General features: G+C 43.5%; 1 protein-coding gene across 1 annotated transcript; it reads right to left on the bottom strand.

Annotated features, from left to right (window-relative positions):
• Positions 1-3,271: 3,271 nt before the first annotated feature.
• Positions 3,272-13,459, bottom strand: LOC121166420 (natural killer cell receptor 2B4-like). Its single transcript, XM_040995517.1, has 8 exons — positions 13,339-13,459; positions 12,974-13,249; positions 11,097-11,201; positions 10,595-10,659; positions 9,134-9,244; positions 6,661-6,735; positions 5,396-5,452; positions 3,272-4,006 (listed from the first exon to the last, which is right to left on the bottom strand). The coding sequence occupies exons 1-8, from the start codon at positions 13,457-13,459 to the stop codon at positions 3,926-3,928; spliced, it is 891 nt and encodes a 296-aa protein (XP_040851451.1). The 3' UTR covers positions 3,272-3,925.
• Positions 13,460-21,619: the final 8,160 nt, after the last annotated feature.

The raw sequence follows: 21,619 nt of genomic DNA, 5'->3' as shown, positions 1-21,619 counted from the left end.
GCCTCACTGAACAGTCTGGGATTAGCTTTTACCATCAGGAGACTCTACACAAATGCTTGTTACCAGCTTGGTTGATTGCTCAAGGCCTAAGCCAGTCCACATAACCGCTTCTGCAGGATAGAAGGTCACAGTCTGGCCTGGCCCAGCCTTCCTCTCTGTCAACAGAACAGGGATATGGGGGAACAGAGGCTTCCAAGGCTTTAATAGTCACAGTCTTGTGTGTTTTTTGAGTCACAGGTAGTGGAGGTAGCAGGATGATGTTTGAGCCTTCCAAAATCATCCTCTGAAAATTTCATCTGAAAGGAAAATCAGCTGCTCCCTCTTTCCTGGGGGGTGTTCCGTATGGAAGGACAACTGGACCTCATCACACCTCTGGGCTCTCAAGAGCAGAAGCACATCAGAATTTCTGTCTGCCTTTCTGAGATGCCTGGATCTGACTCTGTCCTCCTCAGTCTTCTGTGGCCTTCCAAACCCAACAGTGGTGCAGACAAAGTCTCCTTTTGGAACCTACGGGCTTCAGATTTGCCTGTTCTATTTGTCCCCTGCACATTTACATAGTGTCCACCTCTCAGATGCCCCAACTCAGATGCTGGCCAAATGTTGTTGAAAGGGATTTAACTGACTATCCCTCATGCCATCCTCAGACACATGGTAAAGCAAATGTCACATATGGACACAACGATTTTTGTAAAAATGATTTTCACTGTAGTATTATATGAAATATTTAAATGTCCACATAGCAAGAATGCAGGTAGATATGAGGTAATATGTCCATGCAATTGCAAGCCATGCCACTATTGAAGAAAATAAAGGATATACATGCTGACATGAAACAAATTCCAAGATACATTGTTGGGAACTAAATCCAGGACAGCAAGTATTGTACGCTACCAGTTACATAAGAAAAACCTACACTTTAAAGGCATAGACGAGTTCTGGAAGTGTAGGAAAACAGGAGTCTGTATGCCAGGAAACCTCTCCAATGTATAGCCATAAGCAACTGGAATCTTGTGAGAAATCTCCAAGAACTCAGGGCAAAGGTCCTGAAGCAGCTGGGATGGGGAAAAATGGGCATAGAAGCTCCCTAATCCTCAAGCTTTGGTAATGGATCAAACAGAAGTGGGTTTTTTTGGTTTCTTTCATGTGCACACTGTGTAATTATTAGTGGCCTACTTAAAAAACACATTGTTCATTGACTCCTTTGCATGTGTACATGTAAGTTACATCCTGTTGCAAACCCTCCTCGCTTAGCCTATGTGACCCTCAATCTTTAAAACTCATTTGCTCATGATATACTTTGGCTATTGACCATCAGTCAGTAGTCCATGCGTGTGATTATCGACTCTGTGCACTAAGAGCCCTCTCTGCAGGACAGCAAACAGGGAGGAAATACAAAAAGTTGCCAGTAGCTGCCTCCAGGAAGGAACTGATAATCCTGAGAAAGATATATATTACTTGCTGCATTTATTTTTACTGCTGTATGTATACATTTTTTGTATTTTTTTCAGTGGTCAAAAGATCTTTTTCATATAAACTTTCCCCATATTTATGAAAAATAATTTCTCTCCTTGTTGTCCAGTCTGGATGCAGAATAGCCACAAAATCTCTTCTCCCCCTAAACCGTGGCTGCCATCTTATCTCTGTCGTAAGAAGTGCCGTGCCTGACTCCTTTGCAAGACAACGTGTGCTCCAGTGTGCATTTGTATTTCATGCACCTTGCACCCCTACATGCCTTTGATGCCACAGAGTTCTGCAGTTTTGCTTTCCCCTACACAGGTGGTGGCGGCAGTGAGGCTTTGTGGTCTCTGCACAGTCTCTCAGGAGCTCAGGCACTTCTTCACACAGAGTGGTGGGGCTTACCTTGGGGGTTTTCATCAACAACCAATCACACAAGATGATGGGGCTGTGTATGTAGTACCTCCCATTGACCATTTCGCAAAGCCCTGAGCCCTTGGGTCTTTTCTGCTGATTATATAAATCTGGCTAGTTCAAGATCTGCATGGGACATGTGAAAGGCCAGCAACAGCCAACGGCCAGTGACTTTGGTGTTTATCTGATCTGTTCTGACCACCATCATTTCCTGCTGTCTTTGCCCACTGAGCTACTTGACTCTACAGCTCAGCTCCTAATGTCAGCCTCAGATCTCCCAGGCCTGTATTTCCTTGGGTTTCAGCTTCTGCATGGGCCTTAATATATGTGGCCTGTCTGCATTTCTCACACAGGGGAAGTCAGCCTGGCCTGGTACAGTCAGGCAGGGCACACATCAACCCTCCTTCATGAGACTAAATGGCTGCTGCTGTTGGTTTTCTGTTTCCCAGATAAAAACAAGGCAGAAGGACCTTGGCAGCTTTCCACGAAGCCATATCCTTCTCCAGCAGTATTTAAATGGACAAGTTCTTATGAATGGCCTGCAAGCACCCTTTGGCTGCTGTAGAAAGTAAGAATGTAGCATATGAAAGATGTATATGTTTGATTCAGGCAAGGGATATAGGTTCTTTCCATGTAACAACACAGGTCTGTATAAAATTTACATCTTCAGACACGGGCTCTGTGCACTATCCCCTGTTGTGGTCTCTGAGTAAGTCCTCTTCCAGTTCACCCTCTTGTGTTTCCTGGACTTGGTCTTACACCTCACAACCTTATTGAAAGGTTTATCTTAAAGCCTTGGGCAACCAGTGTAGTGCCTGGCTCCTCTTGTTTCGTAGTCACCATTCAGCTGCCTTAAACTCTCCTGCAGTGTATTCCATGGGGAGCATCATCAGAGCACCAAATCTTACTAGAATGTGGTTTCTAATAGACTACGTCTTCTGGGAAGGAGTCACAGTACCTTTCTTATACTGTGTCTTTGTCAAACAATGTATACACACTAAGGGTAAAATTGGTCTTGCCTTGATGATAAAGCATGTCCTTTAAGTGAGTTTTCTCTCTTCTCAAAATATTTACTTATTTTCATTTTCCTTAAAAGGTAGGGAAACACACACACACACAAATTCCTCCATTCACTGTGTTTTTTTTTTCCATTAATACTTTTAACTGTCAGGGCTGGACCATGCCGGAGCAAGGAGTCTGGAACTTAATCCAAATCTCCCATGTGGTTGATAGAAACCATAGCATTTGAGCCATCATCTACTGCCTCAAAGGTTATGTACTAGTAGAGGGCTGGATGAGCATAGAAAGCCAGGACTGACTTCGGGCACACTGCTATGAAATGGAGACTTCCAAAGCACTGACTTCACTCCTGCTACACCAAACACCTGCCCCCTGGATGAGCTTTCTTTTCAGGGATGGGTTGCTTTGCACCATCAACTCTCATGTCTGCCCATGCCCTTTTGTGACCAGCTGGCCAGAAGTAGGGTGTAAGATATGGCAGAAAGTTGTTCATCTTCATGTGAGTCAAGCCCAACCTCTGATCTCAGAGAATATGCCAGCAACATCCCAAAAAATGTACCTCACAAAGGAGGACATCTTACTCTGCCCTGAAGTCACCATCATTTCCTCTTCTTGCTTTGGAAGATGAATCTAGGCAGGGAGAGGATCTAGGAATGCAGTCATTCCAGATCTGGGAGAATGGGAGCCACAGAACAGATTAGGAAACCTGAGAAAGGGAATCTCCATGCTAACATCAGCACCAACGGGCATTTCCATAACATTTGACAGATTACTAGTACCTGAGATGTGTTCTAGGAATGATCCAGCATTTCCATCCATTCATGTCCTGGCTATTAGTTTGGAGATAAAACTTAACAGATTTATGCTTATCATGATTGTGAGAAATCATCTTCAAAACAAAACATAGGCCATCAACAGATTTCCACATCCCTTCCTGACTAGGAACTTTCCTGTAGAGATTCCTGTAGCATCATCCACTGTGCTAATTCCCGAAGCAGATGCTGATGTGTTGGAGAAGTGAGAATGGCTCCAGCACCTAGGGATAAACATCAAAGTGCTCCAGCTCTTTGCGACTCAATCGAGCAGGGTTCTGTGCTTTAGGTGTTTTGCTTCCAACCTGTAGAAGAAAAGGAAAAACTTCAGACCTATTCGATAGGAGCTCCTGTGGAATATGAAACTGTGTCCCCATTTTACATATTGAGTAAATGAGGTTTGGAGTGGTAGAACAAAATCCTTAGAGCAGGCAACTAGTCTTAAGTCCAGTCCCACTGCTTTCAATTCTGGTGCTTTTCCTAACCACACTATGCTTTGTCCAGATCCCCAGTGCTGCTGAAGTCCACCCATTTCCTCTAGAAACCCATCCTGTTCAGCCAGCTTTCATGTTGGGCTTCAGCTGAAGTGCCGGGGATTGCAGCAGCAACCCACTCAACATCTCCCTTGTGACCTGTTACAACATCTTTACTGGACTGCAGATGGAGGTTGGGTGTGGTATGAGGCTAATGAGTGGGGGTGATATGCACACAGTCATTTCTCCAGGCAAGTGAGAAGTGTAGTTATACCAGTCATATACCAACATGTGGAGATTAGATAAAGCAATTCATGGAAGACACTGTCAGATTGCCTTATATAGCATGACCTTAAAGTTTGAGTCTTCTCTCGACTCCGACATGCACATTCATTCTCTAAATGACCTGAGGGGAACCAATTCAGCCACCAGGCATGGTCCCTTGTAGATCATTTACCCCAGCAGAAGCCTCAGAACACTCATGTCCTTGAATAATCCCCAATCTGATTTCAGGGAACTCATTTAGAATCACTTATCATCCACACACTGACCTCCTCCTGCCCTGATCCTCCCACAACATACACTCAAACCTTTGGAAAACTTGTGGCTCACAACCTGGGAACTAGCTTAGGGACAACCATAACGTGCAACCCGAGTCCAGTGAGAGTCCAACTTCATATGACCTTGTGGTACACGCCGACTCTCCTTGAGTCTCCATATATTAATCTCTGAAAGGAATAGTTGGTGTGCAGGCTTTTGTCACAGAGGTTAAGAAGCAACTCGGAGTACTCACATTCCATATCCAGGTGCCAGGATTCGGTCCCCGGCTCTGCTTCTGATTCTAGCTTCCTGTTAACGCATGCTATAGGAAGCAGCAGATAACAGCCCAAATACTTGGCCCTGCCACCTATGTGAGCATCCTAGATTGAGTGCCTGGATCTTTGCTCCTGGCTTTGACCTGGTTCAGTTCTGTATGATGTGAGCCTTTAAGGGGTCAAACAGCACATGGGATTTCTCTCTATCTGGCTTTTTCTGCCACTTTACATTTCAAATAAAATACATGAATTAAAAAATGAAGATTTGGATTAGAAGACCCTCCTTCTCCCCAAATGACTGAAACTCTAAAACTTTGTGGATAACCTTTTCCTAAATACCCCTGAACTGGATATCAGTGCTTTGTTGCAGAAACTAACCCACTTAAGAGAAGTTCCAGAATCCTACCTCATCGTAGATGGAGTAACTGACAGGAGAGCTGCGGGTCTTCTCCTTGGATGCAGACTAGAAATTCAGAGTAAGGAATTCTTCATTTCAGGTTTAATGACATTCCAGTGTGATGTGAGAGGTTCTAAAGGAGACTTGGGACCCAGAACCCCCCGGGGATGTTCTCAGCCAGACAGTGAATACAATCTCTCACTCAGGAATAAACACTGATATTTATGGTTTCCAAGAAAGGGAAAATGCATAGTTGCATATGAAGATACATCTGTCCCAAAGTCAGAGCTTAGCATCTCATACCCATATATGCATAAAGCAACCGTGCCCCACCCCACACACACATATACGTTCCTGGTGCAGTGTCTAGCAACATCTATACAGACTTGTACTGTGGTGCTTAATCCACCACTCACACTCTCATGGAAGGCGCACATTGATTCAAGGACTTATTGAAAGACAATGGATTAAAAACCTGAAAAATGTGTTCTAAACTGCATCAAGCATACAGTCCATGACTTGCATGGTTGCATGGACTTTCACGAATTCCAAGTTTCCCACACATCACATCAAGGTTCACAGCTTTATGCTGTGACTCCAGCCTTGGGAACACCACTCCTCCCATCCCTTCCCACACAAGGTAGAAAGGATGGCCACAGCCACCGGATTACCTAGCCCAGATCCAGGTACACATATGACCTCACTGAAGAAAAGGAGCTCAGTAGATGTACAGGCTCCCCTCTGTCAGGAGGCCTCCACTAGCAGCTAGTTGGCCAGAACCTCTGTTCCCTGAGGATCAACAGTGTGTTGCTCCGTGTCTGCTCCCCACCTCCAGCTCCAGGTAAAGCTCTGCCTATGAAACCTCTCCATTATCTCAGCCGTAGGGCCAGCTGCTCTTGCAAAATCCTGTGGTTCCTCTGCACAGACCACTTTCTTTCTAACCTTTGCCCCAGCAACCCCCTCCTCCCACATTCTACTCACAAAGAAAAAAAAAACTTGTGGAAAATCCTATTATTCACTAGTCATTAAATTTCAGAATTATTTCTTTTCTGTATATAGAATCAGGAAGGCATTTCTTGTTAGCCTCTTAACATCTAAAATCAGTTAATAGAAGCTCTTCATAAATACATACAATGGAGAACAAATCTATATACACACATTTTCTGCAAACTCATCCCTGCATGTGTGCGCGCACACACACACACATGCTTGCACACACATGCCAAACACACAGCTGCCTTAGCAGCACCTGGGAGGAAGAGGGAGAGACTCACCTTCCGGGAGGTCTGTACGAGTGCATACAGCGTATTTGATGCATTCGAAGCATCTTGTGGAACAGAAGCAGGTGCCTAATGAGAAGAGAAAGAAAGCCATTTCAGAATCATGGATCCAGCACAACCTTCAGAAGGTCATCTATACCTTGCCCGGATGGGAGATGTACCCAGTACTGAGAAGGACCTGGACTAATGGGGTAGTCAGACAACCTAAGAGCTGGTCCCACTTGCATTGAGGACAGTTACTTCATATGTACATGTTTGCTTTATCCTTGAGACCATTCCACAAGATGAGATGGCCACAGCTTACCTGTAGCACAGATGAAGCTCTCAAAGTGTAAGTAGCCCATAGAGACATTGCACACACAGAAGCAGCACTCAAACCCAACATTCTCATGAACAATTTTCTAAACATGCAAGTGCTGCTCTTTGCCCATGTGGATTTGGGCTAGGTGGTCTCTGAGACAAAAGTGCACCCTCGTTTTAAGATGCTCTGATCTCACCCTAATTCAGCACCCACGCCTGAGAGGAGCTCTTCTTTTCATTAACTGCACTTTCTCTCATTGGAGTTCCATATAGAAGAAGCAGAATTAGCAGTCACGAACAATTCCTATCAGGTTAATTCTTATCAATTCTAATCAGGTTTTCTTGGTTCTATAACTTAGCGAGAAAGTTTTTTAAAAGATGCTGCTGCTTCAGCTACCCGGCATTTTTTATTATTTTATTATTTTATTATTTTTTATTATTTTATGATACAGTTCCATAGTCTCTGGGCTATGTCTTACCCCTTCCTGAATCTGCTCCCCCCATTGATTGACCTCATATTATTACAATAGTATAGTCCTTCATAAGCAATCCTAAGTCCATCATTCTGCTATTTAAGTGTATTCTGATGTTGCAGGTACAGACAATGGCAGAGAGTCCAGCATCCTATTGTCAAGATATATTTAACAGTTTCATTGGGAGTCCATCTTTGATTTGGAAGTAGAGATGCATACTGCATTGTATCTTCACATCTTGATGTGATAGTCTCCATTACAGTTATTATATATCCCCCCCTTAAATGAAAAGCTATAAAACAAAAGCAGCAACACGGAGAAAAACAGAAAATTACAACAACATGAAGTTGAATAACATGCCACTGAATGACTAATGTGTCTCTGAAGAAATGGAAAAGAAAATTTAAAAAAAAATCTTGAAGCAAACGATACTATTGTATGAACTATGAGTCAGTGAAGAAACTAATAAGAAAAAAAAAACTTTTTTGAAGAAATAAAAATAAAAATATCAAAACCCATGAGATGTAGCAAGAACATTGAAAGGGCCATTGATTTTGTGTTTTGCATGAAGGTCGCCTTATATCAGAAAGAACATATGCTATTTGTTCTTTTGAGATTGATTTATTTCGTTGTGCATAATGGTCTCTAGTTGGGACCACTTGGTTGCAAATGGTAAAATTCTATTCCTTTAGCTCTTCCCTCTCTTTCTTGTCAATCTCCCACCACCTCCATCCATTCCTGCCCCTAAGGTTAAAAAAAAAATCCATTCCTTTAAATGGCTGAGTAGTATTCCATGGAGTAGATGCACCACAGTTTCTTTATCCTCTCCTCTTTTGATGGACATCTGCATTTGCTATTGTAGATTGGGCTGCTATAAATAAGGATTACAGATCCCTTTCCTCATAAATTTTTCATGACACGGTTACTACCTAACATTTTTCAAATTTTTATTAAGATATTTTTATCACTGCCACAAGGTGGCAGTATTTTGACCAAAAGCGTTAGGTTATCAAGACTGCCAATATTACAGGAGGCTTCTCCAGCTCATGAGAGAATTTCTGTAATCCCAGAATGCTAGGCGCGAACTAAGAGGATGGAGAATAGGGACCCATGAATCACCTGACTTATCATTGTCACTACCAAGCTATGTGGCCTGAAGCACACTGAGTTAACCTGCATCTCAATTTCCTCATCTGTGATTTGGGATTTAAAGCACATGTGAAGTATTAGAACCAATTCATCAGGATACATGATGTTTATTAAGAAAATGGGTATTACTTTAATATACAATAAAGCAAAAGGGACCAAGACAGCTCTATTCTTTGCTGAAAACTGGAGAAATCGAGAATGAAGATTTAAGAAAGAAGAAGAGGACGTACAAGGGTTTGAAGTATCAGAAGCAGCAGGAAGGGAAAACAGCGACAGTTCTCTCAGGTGTTTAACTCTCCTCCTGTGGCTTTACTCGGCCACACTGTATCAAGCATGAAGAAAAGATGCCTTTTCCCAGCCTTCCCAGCTCTGTTCATCGCCACATGGGAATTTTCAAATAATTTCTTAAGGCCATTTAAACCAAGCTGACTTCTGGACTCCAAGAACCCTGAGGTCTCATCCTGCATTTAAAGCTGCGCATCTAAAGAGTGCATTAGGGGGCCCTTGGAATGGGTACAGACGGATTAGGATCATCAGAGTGGTACCTGAGCATGGATCATGGAGTAGATGGTGCTCCCTCCTGGGGGTTTCTGCTGCTCCTCCTCTTGCACCCGATGCTCCTGCTGCTGCTGCTGCTGCTGCTGCTGCTGCTGCTCCTGCACAGACATGGGATAGGGTCGCTGGAGTGATGGGAGCAGGGGAAGACAGCATAAAGGAGATGCAGTAACTCCTGAGAGGCTGGGTGTGGGGAGCTGGCAGCAGGGAGGGAGACAGGGGAAAGCAATTTGTAGAGGAGCAGAAAACAGGTTGGAAGGGCCTCACACGACCCCACCCAGGGGATCCTGTCTCTGCCTGGTGATGTAGAAACTCTTCCTTGATTTCACTCATGTCTCCATGAAATTGACCACACAACCATCAATAACCAGCTGAGCTGCAAGAAAGGCTGTTACCTGAGCTTCGTCTCAGGGTACCAAAATTCAAGATTTAAACACTGTAAACCCTTCCCTGGCTCCAGACTTCATGGTCAGCATTCCCCTGGGCAGCTACAGGGCTGTGTGGAGGCTTGGACCCAAGGCCCAAGGCAGGAGTTTCCCTCTTCCTTCTTCCCTCTCATCAAGCTCAGACCTAAGGGAGTTACTTAGTATGACCAGGACAGAAGGGTTTGGCCACGTGTGCTTTCTCTGCAAGACTACCTCCTGCAGCCAGATGCCAGGAAGGCACTTCCTCCCCATCCTTGCTGTCCCTTCATACAGCAGTTCAGAGGCACTTTGAGACAAGGCCTGCCCTCTGTCCTCTGCCACGATGCTTTACTTGCTCAGGGGCACAGTGATGGAGACATCTGCTGAGGAGGTATCCTCTTCTGCAGCCAAGGATGGTGGGCAGAGTTGGCCGCTGCCTGCAGCGAGCTGGTTTGGGCTTGGTTGGTCACTCCTTCTACCACTTCAGCCAGACTCAGACCTCTTCCTTCCAAAAGGGTATGAGTGCAAATCACTGAGCCAGTTACAGAGCTGTTGTGGTTTGGCTGTCACGCCACCCCAGCTTACGTAATAATTCAGAGACCATGAAAGCAACTCCAGGTTTCCTAGGAAGGTGAGAGTTTGTGACGGACACAAAAAAATTTTTTTAAAGTAGCATTCCTCCTGGCACTACATCCCAGTTGATGACACTGGGCAGAAATGAGGGTGCCATGGCATAATCTGGGAAGGAAGCAGCGATGGGCTGCCCTCTGTTAATGATTTCTGACATGCTCCATCCATCCCTTTTTGGCAAGTGCATCTGCACCAAGATGCCCCCTCCCTTGCCACTCTATTTACTCAGCTGTCTGTTTTCCACTTCTCCTCATGACAGAGCCAGAAAGCTGTGCAGAGAGAAGACAGCTGGGGACGGCTGAGGGTCCCTTGCAGAGGACAGCTGAGCAGCTCTCTGTGCCTGCTCTGAATGCCCATCCCACAAAGAGCATTTTTCCAAACCCATTGAGAAAGTCTCCAGCCCCTACGATGCCATACTTGACTTCTCATTTTCAGGTCCTTGATATCTTCATAAACTGTCAGAAATTCCGTGGGGCTGGTCTCTGCAAGAGTAGAAAAGCAAAGAACACAGTTGTTGGAACATTCACAGGCCTTCCTGGCCATGCTTCTGCTTTTGCCAGGTCCCTGCTCTAAGGCAACTGGCCAAGACTTTAAGTCTAGAAAGGAGTCTGGTTGATGCTGTATCCAGGACATAATGGAGCAACCAAACTTGACATGCCTCTTCCATCAGGCTGGGCAGGCATCCCTCACACCAGCCACCTACGGGGTAAAGCTGGACATTGGGGGTTAGACTAAATGTACAACAGCCACCACTGAGGACATGAACTGGAAGAAAGGGCTCAGCAGTCAGGGCTTGTCCTCCCCCAACCAAGCACACACCCTTCTCAAGGAAAAGCATATCCTGCATTCCAAGGACACAGGATCAAGACGCTGAGTTCCAATACTGCAGGCAATGGCACCCCAATGACCTTCCACTTACCCAACCGCTTCCTCTTCCTCCTCCATACGCAGAAACAGATGACGGCGCCAAGAAACAGCATGGTCAGAATCACGATGACCACCAAGAAGGGCAGAAATTTGGATCCTAGGAGACACAGAAGACTGTGCTCTCAGAACTTCCTCTTCCTCCCCTCCCCCACCTGTCCGCTGCAGGGACCATCTCAAATCCCACTCCCCTCTTTGGTGTTGACCTCATGCCTTATGAATTCAACAGTGAGGTCGTCTCTTTGCTTAGCTGAGTAGCTCCTAAGGGATGCCAAGGCAGGGGGATTTCTATCCAACAGATCTGTTTTAAATTCTAACTTTGTAAGCTCTGTGCTACTTGCTTAATGCCATTCAGCCACAGTTTTTTTCCTGTAAAAAGATGATTTGTCTCCCTATGTGGGTTAATTACAAGATCTAATATTAAACTGCTTCAGGAAGTGCACAGAAAATAGAATTAAAAGACAAAGATTTTGTGCAAAATGTTTTTGAAATTTGTATGTTGTTTTTCCATAATAAATACTGTTCATAAACTTTTAGAAAACCTTCTGTATGTATGGATTTCAAAATTTTTACCCCAAAGGTAAACTAGAATTTATTCCCATCTTCTATGAATCTCTGAAGCACCCATATATATATGCAAAGCATCTGACACAGCAAATGTGACATCCATCCATTCACTTGCTTTTAGTAGGGCCTGATGCCATGGCATAGTTGGTTAAGTTTCTATCTGTAGTGCCAGCATCCCATATGGGGAAATGGTTTGTGTCTCTGAAGCTCCATTTCTGATCCAGCTTCCTGCTTGTGACCTGGGAAAGCAGACAAAGATGGTTCAAGTCTTTGAGCCCCTGCACCCATATGAGAGACTTGGAAGAAACTCCTGTCTCCGGGTTATGGACTGGCCCAGCTCCAGTTGTTGCAACATTTGGGGAGTGAACCAGCAGATGAAAAACTTCTCTCTATGAGTCTCTCCTTCTCTCTGTAACTCTGCCTTTCAAATAAAAATATAATAAATCTTTTAAAATTATTAATTGCATACCTGCCCTGTGTTGACAAGTCTGCCATTCACTTTCCTACTATTCCTGCTTTCACTGCTGCCCCTCATTTACATTTCTCATTTAATACTGGGAGAAGGAGCTGGTGTATAATCCCACCAACAAGGGAAGAAGGGGAAGGAAATCAGTGTCTCAGGTGCTGGCTGACTAGGTTCTTTGGAAAATGTCACATCTGCAACCCTTGAGGTGCGTGTTAGCGCCACTCCATTCCACCCTCCCCACCTAAAGAAAATTAGAGGTTAGAGAAGATGAGAGCCTGAAATCCCCAAGTTAGTGGATGACGAAATCACGACTGACATGATCCAAATGCCACTGTCCTTGTCACTGTCTTAGGTAGTTCATTTTCGCTTACTAGTACTTAGTTTTTATGGCCCCAATATGGCTATAGTTTCCTTAAGGTTAGGAACTGCATTGATTGTATTCCTGTAATGTTAGTGTTGATGGCATTAAGTCTTTGTCTAATAAAAAGTGGTGCACATTTAACTCAGGTAACCCTCCCGATGAACATATGCAATAAACCAGAATTCTCCTAAATATCCCTGGATTCTTCTGGAGTCCAAGAGCCATTGCAGGACTGAGTTGCCAAACTACCGTGCACTCCTATAGTAAAGATAAACTTGCCCCTCCAGAAGAAGACAAGGATTAGGTTCATCCTTGACAAGGGCAGGTCTGGCTCTGCAGACAGAGAGACCCCTGCAAGAATGCTATAAGGCATTGGGAGACAAAACCAAGGGATCTCACATTGGATTTCTTTTCCAAGAGCCTGCTTTTGCAATCCAACACCTTCAGTCCCTGTTACAGGCCAAAGTACCCCACATACCCTGGTGGGCACTCAGGCAGCCCTGGTTAATGGTGATGGTGTGATTTGCCCAGCTGGCAGGGTTGCTGACATTGCAGGTATATGTGTTCTTGCCATTAACGTCACTCCACTGTTCCACGTAGGTGAAGTTGCTCTCCATTTGGAGCAGCTCACCATTTTTGTGCCAAGTGTAGTTCACATTGCCATCTATGGAAACCAGACAGGACAGAGTCATTTGGCAACTTCCTGTCTTCAGGGGCTTCCAGTCCTCCTGTATGTCAGGCCTCTTGACACGATCTGGAAGCAGAGATGCTGGTCAGAAAGGCTCTGGATAGACTAGACCTACAGGAATCAGAGGGGCAGGGTGCCAAGCCCTAGAGACTCACCAAACACAGTAATGTTGAACAGGACTGTACAAACTCCCCCAGTATCATAGGTAATCTCCAGTATGTAGAGACCACTGTCCTGCTTATTTGCTTCCTTGATGTGAAGAGTCTGGTTTTCCATTTTCCATGTATTGTTTGAATTAGTCAAAGACAAAGAGTCAGAGGTCTCATCAGTTTCCTTCTTCCAAGTCCATAAGACCTTAGAGTCTGCAGAGGATAGCTTCATCTTCCAGCTGAACTCCGATGGCAACTGTGTTGTAAAGGATTGGGGCTGTAACCGGAGAGGCATTCCCACGACGCCATTCTTTTGGACAGTATCACCTAGGCATTCTATAGAAAAGAACCCAAGTTAAAGTGAAGATGGCAGGGAAAACAGTGTGGACAGTTTAATGTGACTTCTTTTAAGACAAGAAGACTGGAGACAATTTAAAGAGCTTCCAGTGTGCTTCTCTGCCTCCCTTCTCCCATGTTCTGTTCTTCTCATGTGAAGGAACCAGCAGCTCAATAATACAAGCTGAAATCTCTCAAGTAATTACTATATGATGGGCATTTTCCAAACACTTTAAATGTTTTAACTATTCAACATCACAATCATCCTAGAAGCTTCTAACCTTATTTTTATAGGCAAGGAGGTTGAATTAGAAAGAACTTAAGTTAATGGTCAAGTTACACTACAAAAATGCTGAACTTGAAATTCAGTCAACTTGGCATTCTAGGATAAATCCATAAACATTGAAAATTATACTATCTACAGCAATACAAAGTTTTAAATATCTAGAAATATATTTGACAAGAAAAATTTAATACCTGAATACTGAATGCAGCAGAAGACATAAGTTCCTCTAGTTTTGTAGTTCTAACTTTAAAATACAAAATAAAAAAACTTCTGAAAGCTAACTAAGTGGAAGAATATATTCTGACTTTTGTTGCATAAGTTGATACTGTTAAAAGAACAACTGTTTCTAGATTAATTTATAAATTCAATACAATTTCAATAAAAATTCTAGTGGGTTACCTTGTAGAACGTTATAAATTGATTTCAATTTTTATATAAGATGTAAAGAACTTGGAATAACTACAAGACTTTCACTACTCAATATCAAGATTTACCATAAAAATTTCAGAAATTGGACTCGGAAGATGGCCGACGTAGGAGGAGGGCTGTGAGGGAGAGTCTAGTGAGAGAGGGATAGAAAGCTACAGAAGCAGCAAAGAGGAACAGCAGGGAACCGCAGGGAGAGGTCCGTGAAGCTCCCTGGGACAGTGTGGAGCCAAAAAGATCCACACAACTCGGAAGAACAACGAGAACGGAGCAGGGCAAAGGCAGAGAAACCGACATCCCACTCCAGACCTGCTGAGTCACTTTTGAAAACGGCCTGACGGGAGACGCGGCCAGCTCGGAGGCGGGGAGATCAGGGGGATCGTCACCGGCGGGAGGCCTTCGGCAGCGGTGGAGGCAGACTGCAGCGGCCGGACGTTTGGTGAGCTGGGGGTTGACGTGGCAGCCTCCGCATTTCTTGCCCCCCGCTGAGGCCCCAGCCTCAGAACGCGGAGCAGACGGCCGAAACTGTTGGGTCTGTGTGGAACTAGGCACAGTGGTGTTGTGTTGGTGGCTGAGGGGGCCCCGGGAAGGCGCATCGGATGTCCCTGCGCTGAGGGGACCAGTGCGGCTCGGTGCGCAGAGGTAGCTGGCGAGGGTCTGGAGTCCCCCACATCCTGCCTGGTGAGTGCTTGAAACCACCAGGACTCTGCCGCACCGAGCGGGCTGGGCGCCCCGCCTGCAGCAGCAGCACCTCCGTAGCGCAGGTGTCAGGTGTCAGGGGAACTCCTGCAACAAACTGACACGGTGCGAACCTGCCGCCGTGAAGTCATTATAACAGGGCGCCTGGGCCACTCCTCCGCTAAGGGCCTGAGTGGGGGAGCCACACGGGAGCAGGGGCTCTGAACACCCACACACCACGAGTGGTGGATTCACTGCACAAGAGCCACGCCTGCAAAGTGCCTCACCCACAGTCCCGTGTGTGGGAGACGCACCAGGTGGGCTCTGAAAAACCCTGCAGTCCCTGACACGGAGAACGCAGGGAGAAAGCACATAAAACCTTCTACGCACTGCGGATTCCCGTGAAGGGAGCACACCCAGAGAGCGCCTCCATCCCGCCACGCCCTGGGGTGTCACACCTGTAGAAGAGGTGCCCAGAGTGTGCCTGGAATCCACTGGGCCCCCAAGGTGGTGCTCTACAGCCCCGGGCCCTGAGAACGCACCAACGGTGCCTTGAAAATTACCACGCCCGGCAACACCACGCCTACAGGCTCCAATCTCTACAGGAAAGCACCTGACGACCCCTCAACACACGGGTCCATTTGCCTCACCAGAATACACCAACGCAATGGGAAAAACCACCAGAAAGAGTTGTGCTCCAGATGAAAGAGCCAGCACCCCACCAAACAAGGGCCAAAAGCCATTATCAATATCGACGATACGAGATGAAGACATGGAAGTGTTACCAACAAAGGAATTGATGAAAATAATGCTAAAATCTCTCAGAGACGTGGACACAAAGCTGGAAGACTTCCAGAACCGCATAATCACCGAAATACAACAAATCAAAACCAAACTGGATGCCCAAGATAATAAGATTGAAAGCCTCATCAACAGAATAAATGCGGCAGAGGAAAGGATCTCTGAAACAGAAGACACACAAAATGAAAGTGCCCAGCGAATTAAACAGCTGGAGACAAACCTCAGCAAAACTAATAAAATGATGCAAGAGATGAAGGATTACCTTAGAAAATTGAATATTCGGATCATCGGCCTCCCCGAGGGAGTAGAAAGAGAATCTGGGATGCAAGCAGTGCTCGATGAAATTATACAGGAAAACTTCCAAAACACTTGGAACACGAATCCACCCCGCATACAGGATGGACAGAGAACTCCCAACAGACATGATCCAAAGAGATCTTCACCCAGACACACGGTGCTCAAGTTCTACTCCAATGAAGACAAAGAAGGAATCCTGAGACAAGTACGAAGTAGAGAAAAGATCACATACAGGGGAAAACCCATCAGAATCACTGCTGACTTCTCCGAAGAGACACTACAAGCAAGGAGAGAATGGACAAAGATCTTCCAAGTCCTGAAACAAAACAACTGTCAACCAAAAATAATCTACCCAGCAAAGATCTCATTTGTATATGAGAACGAAATCAGATACTTCAATAGCAAAGAAAAACTAGAAGAATATGTCTACACAAAACCAGCTCTGCAAAGTCTCCTTAGAAATGCGCTAGTCCCGGACAAAAAGGAGGCAAATCACAAACAAAGTTGGCAAATAAGAAGGTCTCCAAACTAAAGGCCGCACCAACAAGACAATTACATAGGCAACAACACACACACAACACAATCACATGGCAGGGCAAAATTGCAACCTCTCAATTTTAACTCTCAACACAAATGGTCTAAATTCACCAATCAAAAGACAGAGATTAATAGAATGGATCATCAAACAAGACCCAACCATCTGTTGCCTACAAGAAACGCATCTAACCAGAAAGGATGCAAAGAAACTGAAAGTGAAGGGATGGAAAAAGATATTTCACGCCAATAGACGAGAAAAAAAAGCTGGGGTAGCTATCCTAATTTCAGACGAGATAGATTTCATTCTAACCAACATCAAAAGAGACAGGGAAGGCCATTTTATACTGGTGAAAGGAATGATCCATCAAGAAGCAATCACCATCATTAATGTTTATGCACCGAATCTTAATGCACCTACTTACGTAAAGCAATTACTTACAGACTTAAGGGAAGACATAGACACCCGGACAATTCTTGTAGGCGATCTCAACACACCTCTAACAACAATGGACCGGTCTACGAAACAAAAACTCAACAAAGAAACAACAGAGCTCACACAAACAATAGAACAACTGGACTTAGTAGACATATATAGAACTTTTTATCCTAAGTCCACAGACTATACCTTCTTCTCAGCGGTGCATGGCACCTTCTCCAGAATCGACCACATGATAGGACATAAAGCGAATCTAAACAACTTCCAAAACATTAGTATCATACCATGTACCCTCTCAGACCACCATGGGATGAAACTGGAAATCAACAACTCAAAACTCCCCAGGAAGTATAGGCACTCTTGGAAATTGAACAACATGCTATTAAACGAACAATGGGTCAGAGAAGAAATTAAAGATGAGATCAAAAAATTTATGGAAACCAATGAAAACTCTGATACAACATTCCAAAACTTGTGGGACACCGCCAAAGCAGTGCTACGAGGTAGATTCATCGCAATCGGAGCCCATGTCAAGGCCCAAGAAAGACGCCAAATACAGGAACTAACCTCACACCTCCAGGATCTGGAAAAACAACAGCAGAAGAGTCCCACACACAATAGGAAACAAGAAATCATCAAAACAAGGGAGGAGATAAACCAAATAGAAATCAAAAAAACTATACATAAAATCAACAAATCAAAAAGTTGGTTTTTTGAGAAAATAAACAAAATAGACACTCCACTGGCCCGATTGACCAAAAAAAAACAAGAGAAAGTGAGAATCAATAGCATTAAAGATGAAAAAGGCAACATAACAACAGACACTGCAATCATTAAGAAAATAATTAGAAATTACTACAAAGAACTGTACTCCCACAAATTTGAGGACCACCAAGAAATAGAAAAGTTCTTGGACTCCCACCACTTACCAAAACTCAGCCCGGAGGCAACTGCAGAATTAAATAAACCCATAACCGAGGTAGAGATTGAAACAGTCATCAAAGATCTCCCAACGAAAAAAAGCCCAGGCCCAGACGGCTTCACTACAGAATTCTACAAAACATTCCGAACAGAACTAACCCCAATCCTCTACAAGCTCTTCAAAACAATAGAGGAGGAAGCAACCCTCCCAAACTCATTCTATGAAGCTAACATCACCTTAATCCCAAAACCGGACAGAGAACCATCAGAGAAGGAAAACTACAGACCTATTTCTCTGATGAACATTGATGCTAAAATTCTCAACAAAATCCTAGCCAATAGAATTCAAAAAATCATCAGACAGATCATTCATCCGGATCAAGTAGGATTCATCCCTGGAATGCAGGGATGGTTCAACATTCGGAAATCCATAAATGTTATAAACCACATCCAAAAAATGCAAAACAAGAACCACATAATAGTTTCAATAGATGCAGAAAAAGCTTTCGACAAAATCCAACACCTCTTCATGCTAAAAACTCTAGCCAAAGTAGGCATAGATGGGAAAATCCACAACATAATCAAAGCAATTTATGAAAAACCCAATGCCAGTATCATACTGAATGGAGAAAAGCTAGAACCCTTCCCACTGCGATCTGGAACAAGACAAGGGTGCCCGCTATCACCACTGCTATTCAACATAGTCCTAGAGGTACTTGCAGAGGCCATAAGACAAGAAAAAGAAATCAAAGGCATACGTATAGGAAACGAAGAAGTCAAGCTTTCACTATATGCAGATGACATAATCCTGTACATAGAAAAACCAGGAGACTCAATACAGAAACTGCTAGAACTTATACGAGAGTTTGGCAGAGTGGCGGGGTACAAAATTAACGAACGAAAATCAACAGCCATAGTGTACGCAAATAACACCAAGATGGAAGAAGATCTAACCAACAGGATACCATTCAAAATAGCAGAGAGAAGTATGAAGTATTTGGGAATAAATTTAACCAAAAACGTAGGAGACCTATTCGAAGAAAACTACAAACTATTTAAAAAGGAAATTGAACAAAACCTCAAAAGATGGAATAACATCCCGTGCTCCTGGATAGGCAAAATCAATATCATTAAAATGTCTATACTACCACAAGCAATATACATTTTCAACGCAATTCCAATCAAATTGCCCAAAACATTCTTCACGGAACTGGATACAATGATTCAAGAGTTCATCTGGAAACACAAAAAACCACGAATAGCTAGAACCATCCTGAAAAATAAGAAGTTAGCAGGGGGAATCACAATCCCGGACCTCTGGACATACTATAGAGCAGTGGTTATCAAAACAGCCTGGTACTGGCACAAAGACAGAAAGGAAGATCAATGGAATAGAATAGAAGCACCAAAAGGGAACCCACACAAATACAGCCAATTAATCTTTGACAAAAAGACCAATGACAACTCAAGCAAGTGGGAAGGCCTCTTTAGTAAATGTTGTTGGGACAACTGGCTGATAGCCTGTAGAAACAAAAAGATAGACCCACATCTATCACCATACACTAAGATCCAATCTACATGGATAAAAGACCTAAACCTACATCCAGAAACCTTCAAACTCTTGCAGGAAAATGTAGGAAATACCCTGCAAGACCTAGGAGTAGGCTCCGACTTTCTAAGAAGGACACCAAAAGCAATAGCAGTTGAGAACAGAATAAACAAATGGGACCTCATCAAACTAAGAAGCTTCTGTACAGCAAGGGAAACAATCAACAAAGTAAAAAAGCAACCCACAGATTGGGAGAAGATCTTTGCACACGATATAGGCGATAGGGGGCTAATTTCCAGGATATACAAAGAACTTCAAAACAACCAAAAAACCAAAACAAACAAACCACTCAAGAAATGGGCACGGGAAATGGGCAAACATTTCACAAAGGAACAAGTCCAAATGGCAAACAAACATATGAAAAAATGTTCCAGCTCCCTAGCAATAAGGGAAATCCAAATTAAAACATCGATGAGGTACCACCTAACACCAGTAAGATTGGCCCACATAAACAAGAACACCAACGACGCTTGCTGGCGAGGATGCGGGGAAAAGGGAACCCTACTCCACTGCTGGTGGAGCTGCAAATTGGTACAGCCTTTATGGAAATCAGTCTGGAGAACACTCAAACAACTCAAAATCTGCATACCATATGACCCAGCAATAGCACTCCTAGGAATATATCCAAAACACCTGTTTTACGACAAACCAACATGCATCCCTATGTTCATTGCAGCACAATCAGTAATTGCAAAAACATGGAAGCAACCGAAATGCCCATCAGCAGAAGATTGGATAAGAAAGCTTTGGTTCATCTACTCCATGGAATACTACTCAGCTATTAAAAAAAACAAAATGCAGTTCTTTGTGGCTAAATGGGCACAACTGGAAACTATAATGCTAAGGGAAATGAGTGAATCCCAAAAGATTAGATACCACATGTTTGCCTTGATTTAACCTGTAATTTTTTGTTTGGTTGTTGGTTATTTTTTGATCCTGTCATTGATACTGTCTCAACCCAGATGTTTCGAAGAATGGAACTTGCATTATTTTTAACATATTGTCTACCCATTACTATGTCAATTAATTCCATAATGTTGTATATTGATACTGAGGCCTTTTTGGGGCTTTTAACTGACCGGATCTTTACTCTGTTAGACCTATCTTCAGACCATGGAGGGTCTCCCCAGGAGGCCACTGAACTTATCTGGACAATAAGACGCTGAACTTTATGCTAGGCATGTGTTTGCAAGCAATGAATCTCAACTGAACTTGAACTATGGTTATGCAACAAGGTGGAGGAATCCACCATGGGGGGAGGGTTATGGGAGGGGTGGGGGGAATCCCCAGCGCCTATGGGACTGTACTACATAATACAATGTAAGCAACAATAAAAAAAAAAAAAAAAAAAAAAATAACAAAAAAAAAAAAAAAAACAAATAAAACTCATCAAAGTCATGAAAGGATGAATATTAAAAAGTCAAAGTTCAAAAAAAAAAAAAAAAAAAAAAAAAAAATTTCAGAAATTAAGATAACATTACATCATCAGGGGAATACGAATAAAAGCCACAGTTAGGTTTCACTTTAATGTAGTTAGAATGGCTATCATCCAAAAATCAAATAGCAAAAATTTCTGGCAAGGGTGTGGGAAAGGCACATCTGTGGTAGGCAGGTAAACTAGTGCATCAATATGAAGCACAGTTTGAGATTTCTCAGATGTCTGACAATAGATCTACCATATACAATCCAGCCATCCCACTTGTAGGAATTTATCAAAATAAAAGAAGTCAGCATATTGCAGTACAATTCACAATACTTAAGATATGGAATCAACCCAGATGTCCATCAATGGAAGACTGGATAAAGAAAATGTGATGTGTAAACACCATGGAATACTACTCAGCCATCAAAGAGAATGAAATCCTATCTTTTTTCAACAAAATGGATGCACCTGGAAGCTATTTTGCTTAGTGAAATAAGCCAGTTTTCAAAAGATAAATATTGTATGTTTTCCCTTGTT

This window comes from Ochotona curzoniae, unplaced genomic scaffold, assembly GCF_017591425.1.
Source record: "Ochotona curzoniae isolate NIBS_2020 unplaced genomic scaffold, NIBS_Ocur_1.0 patch138, whole genome shotgun sequence".
NCBI classification, from domain to species: domain Eukaryota; kingdom Metazoa; phylum Chordata; class Mammalia; order Lagomorpha; family Ochotonidae; genus Ochotona; species Ochotona curzoniae.
This window is presented reverse-complemented; position numbering and strand designations above follow the sequence as displayed.